Genomic DNA, 18,362 nt, shown 5'->3' with positions numbered 1-18,362 from the left:
TCCTCTGCAGTGAATGGGTGCCGTCAGAATGAGAGTCCAAACAGCTGATAAAAATATCAAGTAATCCACATGATTCCAGTCAATGAATAAATGTTTTTTAACTTTAAACTGAATTTTTATGATAGCAAACTAGAAGAATGGTTTTATGAGGCAAATCCACTCTCTCTCTCTCTTTTTTTTTTTTAAAGATTTCCTTTATTCCTTCTTCATTCAAACATCAGAGCAGTAACAATTCATAATCTACTTCACAGTTCACACACCACATGCCACTCTGAATTACAGTTAATGTCATTCCACACACCACTATTGTAAATAATTGTACAGTCTTCTACTCCATTATGATCATTCGGCTCTTTTTTCTTCCAGTTGGTGAAAGTTAATGGTTGGCCACTCATATCCACAAAATGCCCTTCTTTCTTTCTGTCTGTTGCACCAACATATACGTAAGTAGACTCAAGGGCAGCTTGCATTGAAGTTAGCACTTTATTCTCATCTTCACTTCTTGGCAGGACAATTTCAGCCCCAGCATCAGAGCAGATCTTCTGAGCCTTTTCAAAATTTCCCACCAGCCCATCAGACACGTAATATTTCTTGCCCACTTTCCTGAACATGCGAAATCCTAGGACTAAACATTTATTTTTATTTTTTAAAAAGCATTATCTTAAATATATATAAATATTCTTACACATATAAACAAAACATGCATAGTGATTGTCATTGATTGTATATGTAGGAGAATTCTACCTTTCTCAACTACAGTGAGTCTGTCTGTTAGGTATTTGACATCTGATTGAAGCTGTGTAACTAATGTACTTTGAACAGCAGTGCCTGTAAAAGCATAGCAGAGTGAAAATCACAAGCATCAGAAGAAAATACCAAGAAGTTTATTTTTCTTGAACCTTATATAACTACTGTATAAACTTACGATATGTTTAAAAGACAATACTTAATCACAGTTTCGATCGTTTGACTTTTTCATTTTAGACAACTTGCTTGAATGAATCATTTTTTTAATTATAAAAGTTTAAAATTAATGTTTTTTTCTGTTTAATAATTACATGTCATTCGGGGGAGTTGTGGCCTAATGGATAGAGAGTTGGACTTGTAATGCAAAGGTTGCAGGTTCGAATCTCAGGTCTGGCAGGGATTGTAGGTGGGGGGAGTAAATAACCAACACTCTCTCCACCCTCAATACCCCAAATGAGGTGAGACCCTTGAGCAAGGCACCGAACCCCTTGATCAAGGGTCTCACCTCTTGGCTGCCCACTGCTCCGGGTGTATGTTCACTACTGTGTGTAAACTTGGATGGGTTAAATGCAGAGCGCAAATTCTGAGTATGGGTCACCATACTTGGCCACACACCACTTTCCCTATACAGTAATTCAGTTTAATATACAATAATTCACTGTGCTTTAATTTTACCTGGTGGACCTGGATTTCCTTTGTGTCCTTGAGGGCCAGGTGGTCCTATTTTCCCTGGGGGTCCCTGTGCACCAACTCCTGCAGAGTGATGATTAAATCTCATTTCTCTGATCTGCAGTCAGCATTATGTTCTACCACTACATCAAAGTTTATGATTTAACACACCAACAACTAAAAGCACAAACCTGGATCTCCTTTTTCTCCTTTTGGTCCAAGAAACCCGTCTCTTCCGTCTCTGCCAGGGCTGCCGTTGTGTCCAGGTGTGCCCGGCACCCCAGCATAAACTGGACAACTACTTTGAGCTGCAGCTAGCAGCATGAACTCCATTAGGAGCAGCGCAGCACAGATTTGATGCTTTAACAGCGCCATCTGCTGTTCACTGTGGAAACAAGCAGGATTTCTGTTGCCGCAGTGTTGCTTTCAGACGAATCCAGAGAATTAGCACCCTCGAGTCCAAAGCAAAATATTTTTTATCGTTTATAAAATTATTTTCACTTTTTAACAATATTTTTCACTTCGTAAAAATTTAATTTCTCTCTGATTATGACGATATTTAATAAAAACGAGGTTTGATAGTAATATATTGAGTTCAAACAAGTTCACAGCAGAAAGTAAAAGGAAGGTAAACAACAAGTTTAACGTTTTTTTTCTCACATTTTCAGCTATAAATTGAATATTAAAAGTCATTCTGCCCAACAGTGGTCTCAAATCAAAATAAAATATAAAATATTATGAAATTCTAAAATCCTGAAACTGGACAACAAAACAAACTACTGGCATGTAGGCCTACTACACTCTTTTGTATCCTGCTTTAAAAAAATCCTTACCAGAAGCATATGAATCTTACCGACAGATCCGGCCTGGCGATCAGCACTAAAAGAGAACACGACTCCACAAAACCCTTCACCAAATTTCAGTGACGTGGTTACCCAGAGTTCAATGACAAAACAAAGAGAAACAAATACTGCATCGTTTTACTAGTTTTTGTATATGCCAGTCACATATGTTGCCCTGTAATTTATATGCATTGTTTTTACACTGAAAAATGCATACTTTCATGACCTAATAATAATTGAGGTCAATCAACTTATTACAGATGAAAGGTTACTTTTTCTGATAGGTGCTCAGTGTTTGTCTAATGCAAATGCACTGTTTGAACAACTGAAAGAACGCCAGGACATCAAATGTTTGAGATCCTGAGAGAAACTTGTCTTACTAACCCGTTTAGCTATCTGTTATAGAAAAAACACTTTTGGACATACTGTAAGTTCTAGGGCTCAGTTCCTCTACCTGACTGCTTACATTTGTGGTCATGGTTCATTATTATGTATTTTATCAGTATTTCAAATTGGTTTTGATCCTAAAGTGACACCTCTTGTAGTTTCCATTAACTTTAACATTAAATTAATAATACGATTAAGTAACTGAGAAATCACAATATCAATATTATCACTTATTATCTTGATTTGTGCAAAATATAGGCTATATGAACCCTATTTAAATATACACTCCATAAAAATATGGTCTGTACTGATTTTTTGATGATGTTTTCCTTGTATTGTCAATTACACTTTGTATTGGGTTGTGTTGTATGGGTTAAAGGAAACACCTGTAAACTTAACAGAAAGGTAGAAAATTATCAACACATTTTCCATTTGTCCAATTTTTCTTTCTTATAGTGTAATGGTGATTTGATGAATCAAAATATATCTGTCCAAACACAAATTTGATGCATTTTATACAAAACAACAAGATCCTGTTTGTATAAATGTTAATGATTGATTTTCTTAGGATAACTAGGAGTGAAGTTGTGGCTTTGCTTATGCAGAAGGCAAAGGCTAAAGTTATGATTGTAGCTAAACCATAACATTTTACATTTAAGTATGAAACTAAATAATTACTTTAAATGTTCTCAGAGATTTATTCAATTTGTAGTTCACACACCACGTGCCACTCTGAGTCACACTTAACGTCGTTCCATTCACCATCTGTGAAGATGGCAACACAGTCCTCATTTCCACGATAATCATTAGGTTAATTTTTCTTCCATTTGGTAAAAGTTAGAGGTTGATTGTGCATATCTACAAATGTCCCCTCTATCTGTTTGTCTGTTGTTCCAATCATTATATAAGCAGATCCAAGGACAGCATGCAATGACATTAACAAGTTATTTTCCTCTTCATTTGTTGGCAGGGCAATTCTTCCTTCTGCATTTGTGCAGAACTTCAATCCATCATTGTAATTTGATGCCAGCGCATCAGACACATAGTATTTTCCTACAATATTCCTAAATATGCGAAACCTGGAAGCTTCATATAAAGGTGAAATATTGTTTAAAGAATATGTTAACAGCAATGTACTAAACAAATATTTTTCCAAAACAATAAACTCTGAGGCAGTTACTTGCTTAGAAGTAACATACCTTTCTCTATTCCACTGAGTCTATCTGTTAGATGTTTGATATCTAATTGAAGTTTTGTAATTAAATTATTGTCAGCAGCAGTGCCTGTGAAAAAAATAACAAAACAGTGAAATTACGTTGTTATGAAAATTTTATGAGTTTATGCAGTTTATATACACACATATATATATATATATAATAAAAATATATAAAATATAATATAATAATATAATGTATATATATATATATATATATATTATTTTATATTATATATTATATTTATATATTTTTATTATATATATGTGTGTGTGTGTGTGTGTGTGTGTGAGTGAGTGTGTGAGTTCATTTGCAAAAACAGATAACTCCATTTTTAACAATTCTCAAAAATCATGTTTTTTCATTGTGCATTCCAATTAATCGCAATTAAACTGCAGTTGGGTTATTTTGACTAGGTTAAAAAATAACTTTAAATAACAGCTAACTAACACAATAAAAACATGATAACATAATAAAAAAAACATGAGTTTAAACTCAAATAAAAACTCTTCATATATATATATATATATATATATATATATATATATATATGTATGTATTATTATTATTATTGTAGTACAATGCATTTCAAATTTCAGTAACAACAATATGGTATTTTTTTTATACCATATTGGAAAAAGGAAAGGAAAGGAAAGGAAAGGAAAGGAAAGGAAAGGAAAGGAAAGGAAAGGAAAGGAAAGGAAAGGAAAGGAAAGGAAAGGAAAGTACGTGACGTGTGGTCAAGTATGGTGTCCCATACAGTCCCCCACTAGCATAAATTATGCAGTCGAGATTCCCACATTTGGGGAATTCGCAAGGGATCAGCACGGCCGGAGTGTAATGGCTGAGCCTCGCTCTGGGCGAACCACCTTCTTGGTCATAGTGTCTCCCCTGCCCGGTAAGTATTTTATGTTAAAATGTATTTATTTTACCTTGTGGACCTGGACTTCCTTTCTGTCCTTTAGGGCCAACAGCACCTGCTGGCCCTGTTGGCCCTGCTGGCCCTATTTTACCTGGGGGTCCCTGTGCACCAACTCCTGCAGAGTAAGATCTCATTTTAGCATTAGAACATGACACAACAAAACAACAAATAAGAAAGCACAAACCTGGATCTCCTTTTTCCCCTTTTGGTCCAGGAAACCCGTCTCTTCCGTCTCTGCCAGGGCTGCCGTTGTGTCCAGGTGTGCCCGGCACCCCAGCATAAACTGGACAACTACTTTGAGCTGCAGCTAGCAGCATGAACTCCATTAGGAGCAGCGCAGCACAGATTTGATGCTTTAACAGCGCCATCTTCTATTCACTGTGGAAACTACAAGAGTTCTGTAGCTACAATGCTAAATACGTTTCAGATCTGTCTATGGGTCTTTATTTATGTTCTCTTGATTTATAGGCCTATGCGATTTGTGATGAAAAAATGTTTTTGGTTGCTGATAGGTGCCCCGTGTTTGTCTAATGCAAATTCACTATGTTTGAACAGTTAAAAAACGTCAGGACCTGAAACCTTGAGCTCCGGAGAGAAACATTTACCCAGTAACCTATTTAATACCATCTGTAGATTTCCATTCATTGTATAACCAGCCTAGACACTTTCAGCTGGTGTACTTTGCAGTAAACCATATGCATATTTGTTACATTAATTTGTGTATGTTGTGATTTTGTATCTTATCAGTTTTTCAGTGTAATTAACTGTCATTACTCCAAAAAATTAATTACTTACTCGATACTAGTTACTCCTTTCAAAAGTAATATGTGACCTAGGACCACAAAACCAGTCATAAGTAACACGGGTATATTTGTAGCAATATAGCAATATATTGTAGCAATATATTGATTCTTCTTTTATGCCAAAAATTTGTAGGATATTAAGTTAAGATCATGTTCCATGAAGATATTTCATGTTCCATGAATTTCCTACCATAAATATATAAAAACGTAATTTTTGATTAGTAATATTCATTGCTAAGAACTTCATTTGGACTACTTTAAAGGCGATGTTTTTCAATATTTTGTTTTTGTTTTGTACCCTCAGATTCCAGATATTCAAATAATTGTATCTCAGCCAAATATTGTCCTATCCTAACAAACCATACATCAGTGGAAAGCTTATTTATCGATGTATAAATCTCAATTTAAAAAAATGTACCCTTGTGACTGGTTGTGTGGTCCAGGGTCACATATTATTACTTTACTTATTACTTTCTGGGAACAGTAATTAGTTACTCTACTAGTTACATTCCTTTTTTCACTCCCCACATAAATTGTAATTGCATATCATCCCCATAAAATTCTTCTAAAATGTTACCAACAATATATTTCTGCCTCATCATTTGACCATAATCCACATTGGATTGCAGTCAGAAGTTATTACAAACACTCAGTGGTGATTGATAGTTACATTTGACTAAAACTGCTGCATTAATCTCATTAACTGTCATGTGTAGCTTTATTTATATAGGCATAAGAGGGATGTGGGTGGGCAAGCCATGTAATGCCAGAGTAAAGAAATGCCTTACTCTTACACATCAGTGTTCAAATCATCAATGTAATGGCAATATGGCTTTTCCATATTACAAGCTTGCCTGCTGCACTGGTGACTTCATGTGGTGATGGCGCAGTGGATAAGACACATGCCTTTGGTGTGAGAGACCCGGGTTTGAATCCACTGTGAGACACCAATGTGTCCCTGAGCTAGACACTTAACCCCTAGTTGCTCCAGAGGCGTGTGACCTCTGACATATATAGCAATTGTAAGTCGCTTTGGATAAAAGCGTCAGCTAAATGAATAAATGTAAATGTAGTGAAAATTCTGAAAATATATCTAGGAATTATTGGATTGTTGGACTTCAGATCAGTAGGGGTTGAGGCATCAAAAGTATAAGTAACAAGCTGTTTTATGGATGATAACTGTAATATTATTACTGAAATCTTATTAGTTAAACTACTAGTTACTGCAAAAGTAATATATTACTGTAACTACAGTGTAAGGGAACTGTTGTGTGTCTGTCATGTGTTCCTGCCTCTTGTGCCCATATTTGGTTTGTTTCCTGTCCTTGTCATGTCATCAGTAGTTTATTCGGTTCCAGGTGTGTTTGAGTTAATTTACCTGTGTATTTATAGTCCTGTCTGTGTTGTGCCATTTTGTCTGGTCTACTCCCCGGTGTTCCTGTTGATGTCTGTGTCTTACCCTGCCTTGTCTTGCCCTGCCTTGATGTCAGTAAAGTGTGTTATTTGAGTTTATATCCTCGTCTGCGTGTTCCTGGTTCCTCCCTCGTGTGTGCACCGTGACAGAAGACCAGACCAGTACAGTAAGCGTCGTCCCTTCACCGCGTTTTGTTTTGTCCAGTTTTTCCAGTGTTTTGTTTGTTCCTGTGTTTTTTGTTTTACCCGCCGTTTGCGGGAGCCAAGCCCGCCGGATCGCCGCTGAGTCATGCCCGCCGGATCGCCGCTGACTCAATGCCCGCCGGATCGCCGCTGACTCCAGCTCGCCGTGCGCGGGGTATCATGCCGCCGTCCGCGGCTCAAGGACCCCGCCGTTCGCGGGAGATCACGCCGCCGTTCGCGGGAGATCACGCCGCCGTTCGCGGCTCACCGACCCCGCTGTTCGCGGGAGATCACGCCGCCGTTCGCGGCTCACCTTGGCCACTGTTTCGCGGGGAAAGCCAACCCGCCGTCCGAGGTCACTCGGCCCGACACCGGTTGGGGCTGCCTCCAGCCCACCGGTCCCTGCCGTTGGGATGGTCAGCCGGCCGGCTGCCACCGTTGTGGTAGTGGCAGCCGGCTGCCGCCGTATTGACCAGTGACCGAGGACTTTTTAACTTGTGTCTAGCCCCGGAGGGCTCCTGATACCCCCAACATCCCCAGGGAAATTTTTGGGGGGGGTAGTAGGGTTCCGGCTGTAGGGGCCGGGCCGAGAGGGGTCCGAGGCCAAGGCTCCGTAGACCATCTGCCTTGGCCTTCAGTGCTCCCTGCACCGCCATGGTCACCTGAGCCCCTGGCTCCACCATGGCCTCCTGGGCTCTCCTGGGTCTCCGCTGGTCTCGTCCAGCTCCGCTGTGTCTCCGCTGGTCTCGTCCAGCTCCGCTGTGTCTCCGCTGGTCTCGTCCAGCTCTCCTGTGTCTCCACTGGTCTCGTCCAGCTCTCAGTTTGTCTGTTCCGCTCTGGAGGTCCCTGTCCTGTGTTCCGGTCCGTGTCTGTCCTGAGAGGCCTCCAGAGCGCCCACCCCCCCCCTCCTCCCTGATGGAACTGTCGGGACGAGCCTTTCGGGAGGGGGGAGTAATGTAAGGGAACTGTTGTGTGTCTGTCATGTGTTCCTGCCTCTTGTGCCCATATTTGGTTTGTTTCCTGTCCTTGTCATGTCATCAGTAGTTTATTCGGTTCCAGGTGTGTTTGAGTTAATTTACCTGTGTATTTATAGTCCTGTCTGTGTTGTGCCATTTTGTCTGGTCTACTCGTTACTCCCCGGTGTTCCTGTTGATGTCTGTGTCTTACCCTGCCTTGTCTTGCCCTGCCTTGATGTCAGTAAAGTGTGTTATTTGAGTTTATATCCTCGTCTGCGTGTTCCTGGTTCCTCCCTCGTGTGTGCACCGTGACATACAGTAGTTTATACGAAACAAAAACAACATCCAATGCTTGTCAAAATGTTAATGATTTATTTTGTAAGGAGAGTTGCGAGTGAAGTTATGGGTTTGTTTATTCCATTCAGAAGTCAAAGGATATCAACATAAACATTAGAAAGAAACAAATATGATAAAATCGCTGTCCTATAATTTCATTAGTTTCAGTTTATCATTTCATGTAAAGTTCTGCTATGTGAGACTTGCAATGAAATTAAAGGAGAAACTCTTTGATCCATAAGAATGCATTTATTAATTTCTTTAAAAAAACATTTATAGCAAGTATTTGTGTAAATTTTATGCACTGTAATATCATTTTTTTGAAGTATATATTTGACAGTGTGATTTATACTGTGTATTCTGCGTGTGCTGTTAATAGCATGTTATTGTTGCAGATATGTATACATCTTAATATTGTATACACATTATCTGATTTCTATTTCACATATGATGGGATGTAGACCATTACAACCAACATCATCCCAAAGGCCAGTGTCTATTATAGTTCCACAGTCTTGTAGTCCCTTATAGTCATCAGGCTGACCGGGATGCCAGTTGGTAAAAGTCAGTTGCTTCCCCTCAGTGTCCACAAACCGTCCCTCTGTTTCTCTGTCGGTAGTTCTAATAAATGGCTTCTTACTACCAACACCACTGGATACTGATACTTTCAATAATGCCTGATTTTCATTAGCAGTTCTTGGCAAAACTATTGTTCCACCAACGTCCTTACAGTACTGCAATCCTGTGTCAAAAGTTGCCTCAACACCATCAGTGATGTAGTATTTCTGTCCCACTTTTCTGAATGTATTAAAACTCACAACCTTTTCAATCATGGCAATCTTGGCATTAAGTTGCTTCATCTCAGATTTTAGGGAGTCAGATATTCTTTCATGTCCTGGAGAGCCTGAAAATAGAATAATTGCACTTTGAAATTAGGTACATGTCTACATGAATGAACATAAATTATTGAAAATAAATTATTTACATGACAAGCAGAAAAAGCAATGTTTTCACATTCTCTGAATCTCCCACATGAGGGATTGTGAAACAGCTAAATGACTTATAATAACTTATTATTATAATAACTTAAAATGTTTAATACCTTGTGGACCTGAAGGTCCCCTTTGCCCCTTTTCTCCAGGTGGTCCCGCTTTACCTGGTGGTCCCTGAACACTCACTCCTATAAGGTAGGAGCAAAATAAGGTAGGAATGAAATAATCCACTACCTCAGACTCCCTCACTTTAATTTCACTGTCTCATATACACAGACCTGGCTCTCCCTTCTCTCCTTTGGGTCCGATTGCTCCATCTTTACCATCTCTCCCAGGCAGACCATTGTGTCCAGGAGTGCCAGGAACTCCACCATATGCAGGACAGTTCAGGTTCTGAGGTTCAGCTCCATCCAACATCTGCAGTGCAAACTGAAGGAGCAGAAAAGCCTTGAGGAACAGCTTTAACAGCGCCATCTGTGGTGTAAAAAGGAAAACGTATTTTCCACAATCTGTAAATGACATTTTTTTTAGCTAGATACTGTAACTAATAGCTATCTCAATACTTCCCTAATTAATTAATCACAGTACGCCACGGAAGACAGTGAAATGTTATGTTTAAATATGCATATTGTGCATTATCTAATTAAAAAAGCACTGATCCGCATACATTTTCAGAACAGAAATCTGAACATCTTTTTTTTTTCACTTCATAAATCAGAAAATACTGCCAGCAGTCATCATGATTTAGGAAATCATGCTGTATGGAAAAATCCCCATGGTTTAGGAATAAATCAGGAGAATATGATAAACAAATCTTTTAAACCCAACTTCATTAGTCTCATGAGAATATAATGGAAAGTATTTGTTATGCTCCAGAATTGTGCAACTGCAAACAGAGTAAACAGGAAATACTTACTTAGGCAGACAGACACAAGGTCCAGACAAAGTCTTTTCATTAGCAAAACAAGTTTGTAATTCTTGATTGCACTCAAAATAAAGGTTCTTTATTCGCATCAATGGTTCTATGAAGAACCTTGAACATCCATGGAACCTTTCAAAAGCAGAAAAGTTTCTTTATAGTCAAAAAAGGTTATTTAGATTTTTTAAATGTTGTTCAAAATGGTTCTTTTAGGAACTGTTCACGGAAAGGTTCTTTTGGGAACCAAAAATGGTTCTTCTATAGCATCACTGCAAAAACACCTTTATTTTTAAGAGTGTGTAATTAACTTGTATAATTATGCAATGCACAACAACTTTGAGTTGTATTGATATGATTATTAAATTTTCTCATGTGGTCCATCTGGATACACGTTAAATAGCAATGTGTGTTATTGACATCCATTTCATACGTCTCTTTACTGAATAAGTTCAAGCTACTTTTGTGGTTCATTCTTAGATTTACTGTAACTATTCTCAGCTCTTTTTGAATAATATTCAAATCCTTACCAGTTCAATGGAGGAGTCCAAGTGATGCAATTTCTGTTGCCCAACAAGTCCACAAGACTAAAATCACACAACTGACTGAAGAAAGGAGGGTCTTCTTGCTTTAAATCTTAGGGGCTTGTTGTTGTGAATTTCCTTTTCTGAAAAAGAGCTCTTTCTCTCAGATATACTTCCCACACAATGTACACATGTGCAGTGGGCTTTTCAGGCTCAGAAAGCATAATGCCCGAAGACGCCTCCTTGGTAAATGGTTTACAATTATAATATGTGACCCTGGACCACAAAACCAATCATAAATTGCATGGGTATATTTGTAGCAATAGCCAACAATATGTTGTATGGATTAAATTATAGATTTTTCTTTTATGTCAAAAATCATTAGGATAAATATCATGTTCCATGAAGATATTTAGTAAATTTCCTACCGAAAAAATATCAAAACTTAATTTTTGTTTAGTAATATGCATTGATCAGAGCTTCATTTAGACAACTTTAAAGGCGATTTTCTCAATATTTAGATTTTTTTGCACCCTCAGATTCCAGATTTTCAAATAGTTGTATCTCAACCAAATATTGTCCATTCCTAACAAACCATATCAATGGAAAGCTTATTTATTCAGCTTTCAGAATATTTCCCAATTTCCCGACTGGTTTTGTGGTACATGGTCACATTTTGTTAAAGGGACCTAAATACTGGAATATTTCATTATATTTATCATTTGGTTCAAGTATGGTAAGTTCAGCTAAATGCCTTGTCCATCTCACATTAAACTGTTATGTAAAATGTAAAAATATAAGCATCACGCAAGTTTTGAAATATGTAACATGACTCCATCCATAATTGGGTCACAAGATTTATTTTTCCAGTTTTCCTTCAAAACTAAAAGTGCTCATATGAGTGAAGAAAGAATGTTCTTTTTCTAAGTATGGCACGCCCTCTCCACCAATCCTTATGCGTCTGTATTCGGTTCATTACAGTAGTGACATACACATGAGAGGTGAGGAAGTGATCTAGTTTTTCACCAGTGATTGCAGTCGGCAGCCCTCCGAATTTCTTCATTTTACATTAATACCTGGCCACAAAGCATTAAATGTGAGTTATTTTCTTTATTTTATTTAGTCACACCACTGAATGAACCATGTAGCACGTAATAATCCAAATAAAGTGCATGCGTTTATTTACAGCAGTGTTGCTTGGAGATTTTCATGTCAATAATCACAATAGTCAGTGTGTCTGTTATGTTTGAGCACATTTATGACCATTAAGAAATGAGGGAGTGCTGATGAAGCTGCCTTGTATGTATGTGGCAATATAGAACAGACATTGCGAAGACAAAGAAGACTGTTCTTCATTGATTATCAGCTAAGACAGAGGACTTTGTCCCACACTCACTGTCACTTGGTGAGCTCCGATCGACCGTAAGTGTCCTATAAAGTGAACTTTACAACTCATTCAGAAATCTAAAGAGCAATTCCGTTCCAAATGGAGCGTACGTGTTTAATTCCAAGGGGCACTGCAAACGGCGAGGGATAAGGTACATGACTTCGCAGGCAGTTGAGAGAAGGAAATATACCATTAAGATCAGTACTTAAAGAAGCTGGAATTAAACAGTGGAGGCAGCTTGTTGCATTTTCCAGGTGTGTCTACAATACATTTGTTGTTTGCAGTCCTAGTTATTTTTGAGTATTGTACTGAATGTCACCTTTGAACAAAAAATCTCACAGGATTGACAGGTTATGGTGTGGAGTGTTGGAATATAGTATTATTATTATTAGTTGTAGTAGTAGTAGTGTCATCATAATTATCACACATGTAGCTATTACATGCTGTAGATATTGTTTTTTTGAGCTTGTATGATCTTGTTGAACTCAAAAAGATAAAGAGGCCTTAAAAAGTGTGACCAGGATATAGTAGCATTTTATCTTGAAACAATAAATGTATGTTGCCGTTTTGCTTTCTGACAGGTGGTTTCAAGAAGGTTTCTTATTGAAATCTAATTAGCAGGAAAATTTGTGGGACGTATTTTGTGCCCTGTCTCAAGAATCAGTTTGGTGCTGTACTTGCAGTGTCTATAATATAAACCATAATTTCCTGTTCTGTGTTTCTCCTTTCTTCATCCAGGCAGACATGAAGACTCCGGCTCCCCTTCAGACTGATCTGAAGGTGAACACAGATGCCAGACTACAGCAAAACTATAGCAGTCCAAGTCTGGAAAACCGCTTTCTGGTTCAAGCGCCCTCAGTATTGTTTCAGCATCAGTACACATCTCCATCCTGGGCCAAGCAGACCTCCATCTCTTCATCATGTCCAGCACTCCAGCCAACCAGCCTGTCCTCCACGATGGCCACCTCCTCTCTTCTGTCATCCACAACGAGCTCACTATTCTCTTCCTCCTCTCTGCTGCGCACTAAGAATACCCTCCTAATGAAGCCTTTACTTCATCCTCCAGTCTCATCCTCTCTAACCTCCTCCTATTCCCATAATCCTTTACTCTCTTACTCCAAAATGTCAACTCCCACTGCCGCCCCACCTGTCTGCTCCTATCTGTCACCTTCAATGGAGAATAAAGTGGGCTCAAATGAAAAGAGAGAAGTTGAAGACATGCTTTTCTCATCTGAAGGGCTGCTGGGATCTAATGAGGAGCCTAGACAGGTATAGAGTGATTTTGTCTTTGGCTTTGTAAAACTGTATGTAAATTAATGTAGCATCGTTTTAATTCCGCCTCCACAAATACTTTTTTTGTATAAAAAAAATGACATTACTTACAATTACTTACAAATACCTTGCAAGGACTGGTATTTTCTTTGGGATATGCAAATGTAGTTAACTATATCTTAACAGGATGCCAGACATGAAATCATTGAGGAGGATGACCAGATGCCTGTTCTGAATATGGATTTAGATGGAGAGGGGGAGCAGACTGTAGCTCCTCATGAGGAGTTTGGGGTTCTTGAAGCAAACGAGGATGAGCATCTTGTGGAATTGAGGGACAGAAAGGTGAGTCGAGTGAGCACAGTTTTAGGGCTTGTGTGAACCTAAATAATGGTTAATAATGCGCTAGCCCTATTTATTTATTTTTAGTTTTGTTTATATGCATTCTTTGGTGATTCTTTGTAGACAGTCGGCACACACGTGCATGTTAAATCCAGTCTTTTATTTTCCCTTTATGCCCTATATCATAAAGGTGTGGATAATTCAGATTGTTTGGAATTTTCACAGTAAAATTTGGGTAGCCTTAATTAACATGAATTGATTAATGAATGAGCTTTATATATAATATTTTACAGTATAATATTTGAAATCAGTCAACATTTCTTATGTGACAGTTCTTTTGTTTGTCTTTCAGAACAACCTGCTGAATATGGTGTGCTGCTCCCTTGTCAATAAGAGCTGTACCCCGGGCCAGAAGGACTGGGATAAGAAGACAAGTGTGTGGGCCATTATTAAGGTTCTGGCCACAGAGATTACCACAGAAGACCCTGAGTTTCTGCTAAAGGTTGGTGTTTTTTTGCCTGTGTGAGTATGTGGGGGGTTATGTTAGGGCTGTGCAATTAATCGAATTTCGATTTCGATTTCGATTTCGGGTCTCAACGATCACAAAAATGGTGTAATCGAAAAAAAAACGATTATTCACTTTTTTTTTTTTAAGTTATTTTGACCTGCGTTCTGACGCGCGCGCGCCCATCCGCACTTTCGCCCTTCCAGAAGCCCGAACTCTCTCACTCTATACTGTCAGCGAAGAAGTTGCGTATGTGGTATCTGATCGCATTTAAAAATCAGCGCGAGTGAAGATGGCAGAAAAAGAGCAGACAGAGACACTGGATGCTGAGGAAGACCCACTGAAGTGGTGGAAGGAATCTCAGAGAATCTTCCCACGTCTTTCCAACCTGGCAAGGAAATATCTTTGTATTCCAGCCACAAGTTCTTCATCAGAGCGAGTCTTTAGCACTAGGGGAAATATTGTCTCCTGCTTGCGTTCATCACTGAAACCAGATCATGTGAATAGGCTGGTGTTTCTGGCTAAAAACCTTTAAGGTTTAGATCTGTAACCCTATCAGCATTTTGGCCATGTTGAAACATGTTTACATAGGCTAAAGTTAAAGTTAAACATATTTGCTGTTAGTTCTGAGCGATAGTGTGCCAGCCTTAAAATATTCTTGGACTGAGTTACTGACCGGAATTTTATTGTTAATTATGTTTAAAATGTAGAATGTTGTAAAATGTTGTTTTGCATTTTTCAGTTTGTTAAGGCACATACGTGAGCAAATTTATTTTGGACTAATTTATTTATTATTTTATTTACTATTTATATTTTATTTATTACTTGTTTTCAAAAGATTGTGGAAGTGCACTACATTGTTGATCTTGTTTGCCTTTATCTGTTTTATCTGTCTTAATCTGTTTTAAGGAGAATTCACTGTTCTGTTCAATAAATGCAACATATTTCCAAAGTCAATGAGTAATCGTGTAAAATAATCGTGATTTCAATCATGACCAAAATAATCGTGATTATGATTTTTTCCATAATCGAGCAGCCCTAGGTTATGTTGTCAGGTGTTAAAAGGGTTATGAACTGAGAAATCAAAATTCCCTTGATCTTTTGATATATAGTCATGGACAAAAATATTTGCACCCTTGGTAAATATGATCAAAGAAGGCTGTGAAAATTAATCTGCATTGTTAATCCTTTTGATCTTTTATAAAAAAAAATCACAAAAATCTAACCTTTCATTCGATAATAAGAATTTAAAATTAGGGAAATATCATTACGAAATAAATGTTTTTCTCAAATACATGTTGGACACAATTAATGGCACCCCTAGTCTTATGAGTAAAATATCTCTGAAGTATATTCTCATTCATATTCACAATTTTGAGCACTCCAGGGTAATTATGAACATGAAATTATCCAGCCATGGCTTCCTGTTTCACAGAAATATAAATAGTAGGGAAAACAAAGCCCAAATTCCCTTAATCATCCATCACAATGAGAAAAACCAAATAATATATTTCTGATGTGCAGCTAAAGATAATTGAGCTTCACAAATTAGTGAAGTGGCTTTAAGAAAAGAGCTAGAGCAGTGAAAATTCCCATTTCCACCGTCAGGGCAATAATTAAGAATTTCCAATCAACATAAAATGTTACGAAACTAGGGAAGAGGACGTGTGTCTATATCGTCCTAATGCATGGTGAGAAGGAGAGTTTGAGTGGCTAAAGACTCTCCTAGGACCACAGCTGGAGAATTGCAGAAAATAGTTGAGTCTCGGGGTCTGAAAACCTTAAAAAACATTGTCAAACAGCACCTACATCACCACATGTTGTTTGGGAGGGTTTCAAGAAAAATTCTCCTAGCTCATCCAAAAACAAACTCCAGCATATTCAGTTATCAGACACGATTGGAACTTCAAATGGGACTGGCATCTATGGTCAGATGAAACAAAAAAAAAAAGAGCTTTTTAGCAAACACTCAAGATGGGTTTGGTGAACACAGGGATAAAAAGTACCCCATGTGTACAATGAAATATATATATTTCTATATTTCTGCTAGAGGTCCTGGACATCTTGGCGTCATGGATTCTATCAAGTACCAACAGATACAAAATCAATAAGTGTCTGACTCTGTTAGAAATCTTATAATGGGCCATGTTTGGATCTTCCGACCGTACAATAATCCTAACACAAACCTCAAAAACAACACAAAAATGGGTCACTGAGCACAAAACCAAGCTTCTGCTGGCCATTCCAGTCCTCTGACCTGAACCCTGTAGAAAATGAGTGAGGTGAACTGAAGAGAAGAAGCAACGTTATGGAGCTGGGAATCTAAAGGGTCTTGAGTGATTGTGGATGAAGGAATGGTCTCTGATCTCTAGTCAGGTGTTCTCTAAACTCATCAGGCATTATAGGAGAAAATTTAGAGCTGTTAAACTGGCAAATGGAGGTTTCAAAAAGTATTGAATAAAAGGGTGCCGTTAATTGTGTCCAATGTGTATTAGAGAAAAAACATTTATTTCATAATGATATTTCCCCACCATTTTACATTTTTATTATTTGTATGATTTTGGTGAACTTTTTAAATAAGATCAAAAGGATTAACAATGCAGATTAATTTTCACAGCGTTCTTTGATCATATTTACCAAGGGTACCGATATTTTTGGCCATGACTGTATAAGAGGTCATTGTGCTATAAAAACATCCTATATGTTTCAGAACTCAAAACTTCCCTGTTAGTCTAAAAACAGCTTTTATTGAAGCCAATCTGCCAAAATGACAGGTTGTAGAATGTAACACATCATGGCGTAATAGTTTGGCTAAACATCGCCTGTTAATAGTGTGGCTAAAGATGAAAGTTTGCTTCGACATCACAGCCTGTTTAGCCCCACCCACTGATTCGCACACATAGTATGTCAGTTTCTGAAAAAGATAAATTTTTGAGTTCAGAAACTTTGAAACATAAAAACAGGATGTTTTTATAGTACAATGACCTCTTATATGTCATGAACTGAATTTCTCAGTTCATGACCCGTTAACATATAGTTTTGCATATTTGCATTGGTTTTAGGTTGCGGTCTATACTAGGCAGGAACTAAACATTCGTATCACAGCCAACTTCCTGCTGGCACTGGCGGCCCATCTGCCTGGTTCTAAGCCACACTTGAGAAGGTACTTTTGTGCTGCTGTACAGCTGCCATCTGATTGGCTGGAGGTGACAAGAATCTATAGCATGGTAAGTGTTAATATTAAATATCATTACTGCCTTTAAGAAATGATCACTATATTTTTACTCATGGTAGATGTTTAAATAAGGATTTTATTTTGCTCCTACTGTATTATTCTTGTTTTTTCATGGCTTTTTAAATGTTTTTGTGCAGTGTTTCAGTAAATCTTTACCCTCCTGCCTGAAAAAAGCTCTAACGGATAAATTTAAGCAGTTCACTGAATATCAGCTGGCCAAATACAATACACGGAAGCATCGCTGCAAACACAACAAGAAACGAAAAAAAGGAGAGGTAATATGTCAAAAACACTTAGTAATTAATATTATAGATCAGAATATATATAGTGGGCTGCATAAGTCTGAGACCACAGAACACTCTTCTTTAAAAACTGTTGTTTTAATTTAATTGTAATATTAATATAAGACTAAAATTCTTAATTTCTGGTTATTTCAAGACATTTTGAATCCCATATTTTCAGTGTCGCACTCATCCTACCAACATACAATAAAGAACACATTATCTCTTTCTAGTTTTTTTTTTTTGTCTTTAAAATTGCCACATCACTTTAAAAATGCTGTTTTCTTCCCCTCTTCTTTCAGAAAATCTCTGCTGCACAGTGGAAAAAGTGGGGTGATCTTGTCAGAGTTGACGACTCCATTCTTAAAAAATATGTGAGTTTTGCCGAGTTTAGTTTGATCTGTTTGATATTACATAACATTACAAATTACTATTGCAT

The 18,362-nt window shown here is 37.8% G+C and overlaps 3 protein-coding genes across 3 annotated transcripts in view; 1 reads left to right on the top strand and 2 right to left on the bottom strand.

The window, feature by feature from the left end:
- Positions 1-99: 99 nt before the first annotated feature.
- Positions 100-5,207, bottom strand: hbl4 (hexose-binding lectin 4). The gene is made up of 7 exons (XM_079434771.1): positions 4,966-5,207; positions 4,792-4,896; positions 2,270-2,295; positions 1,608-1,839; positions 1,423-1,500; positions 745-828; positions 100-625 (listed from the first exon to the last, which is right to left on the bottom strand). The coding sequence occupies exons 1-7, from the start codon at positions 5,147-5,149 to the stop codon at positions 246-248; spliced, it is 1,089 nt and encodes a 362-aa protein (XP_079290897.1). The 5' UTR covers positions 5,150-5,207; the 3' UTR covers positions 100-245.
- Positions 5,208-8,486: 3,279 nt separating this feature from the next.
- Positions 8,487-11,147, bottom strand: LOC306881864 (mannose-binding protein A-like). Its single transcript, XM_079436200.1, has 4 exons — positions 10,911-11,147; positions 9,743-9,938; positions 9,575-9,652; positions 8,487-9,376 (listed from the first exon to the last, which is right to left on the bottom strand). Exons 2-4 carry the CDS (start codon positions 9,936-9,938, stop codon positions 8,898-8,900), a joined length of 753 nt encoding a protein of 250 aa, XP_079292326.1. The 5' UTR covers positions 10,911-11,147; the 3' UTR covers positions 8,487-8,897.
- A 739-nt stretch (positions 11,148-11,886) lies between these two features.
- Positions 11,887-18,362, top strand: part of LOC306881876 (telomerase protein component 1-like) — a 32,861-nt gene continuing 26,385 nt past the window's right edge. Inside the window, exons 1-7 of the mRNA XM_079436213.1 lie at positions 11,887-12,000; positions 13,030-13,560; positions 13,750-13,905; positions 14,255-14,404; positions 17,470-17,634; positions 17,780-17,917; positions 18,226-18,297. Of these exons, the coding sequence (XP_079292339.1) occupies positions 13,036-13,560; positions 13,750-13,905; positions 14,255-14,404; positions 17,470-17,634; positions 17,780-17,917; positions 18,226-18,297 (1,206 nt within the window). The 5' untranslated portion in view covers positions 11,887-12,000; positions 13,030-13,035. The remainder of the gene's footprint in view (positions 12,001-13,029; positions 13,561-13,749; positions 13,906-14,254; positions 14,405-17,469; positions 17,635-17,779; positions 17,918-18,225; positions 18,298-18,362) is intronic.

Source organism: Barbus barbus (genome assembly GCF_936440315.1).
Source record: "Barbus barbus genome assembly, chromosome: 15".
Taxonomy (NCBI): domain Eukaryota; kingdom Metazoa; phylum Chordata; class Actinopteri; order Cypriniformes; family Cyprinidae; genus Barbus; species Barbus barbus.
The sequence above is the reverse complement of the archived record's forward strand: the minus strand, read 5'-3'. Positions and strand labels throughout refer to the sequence as shown.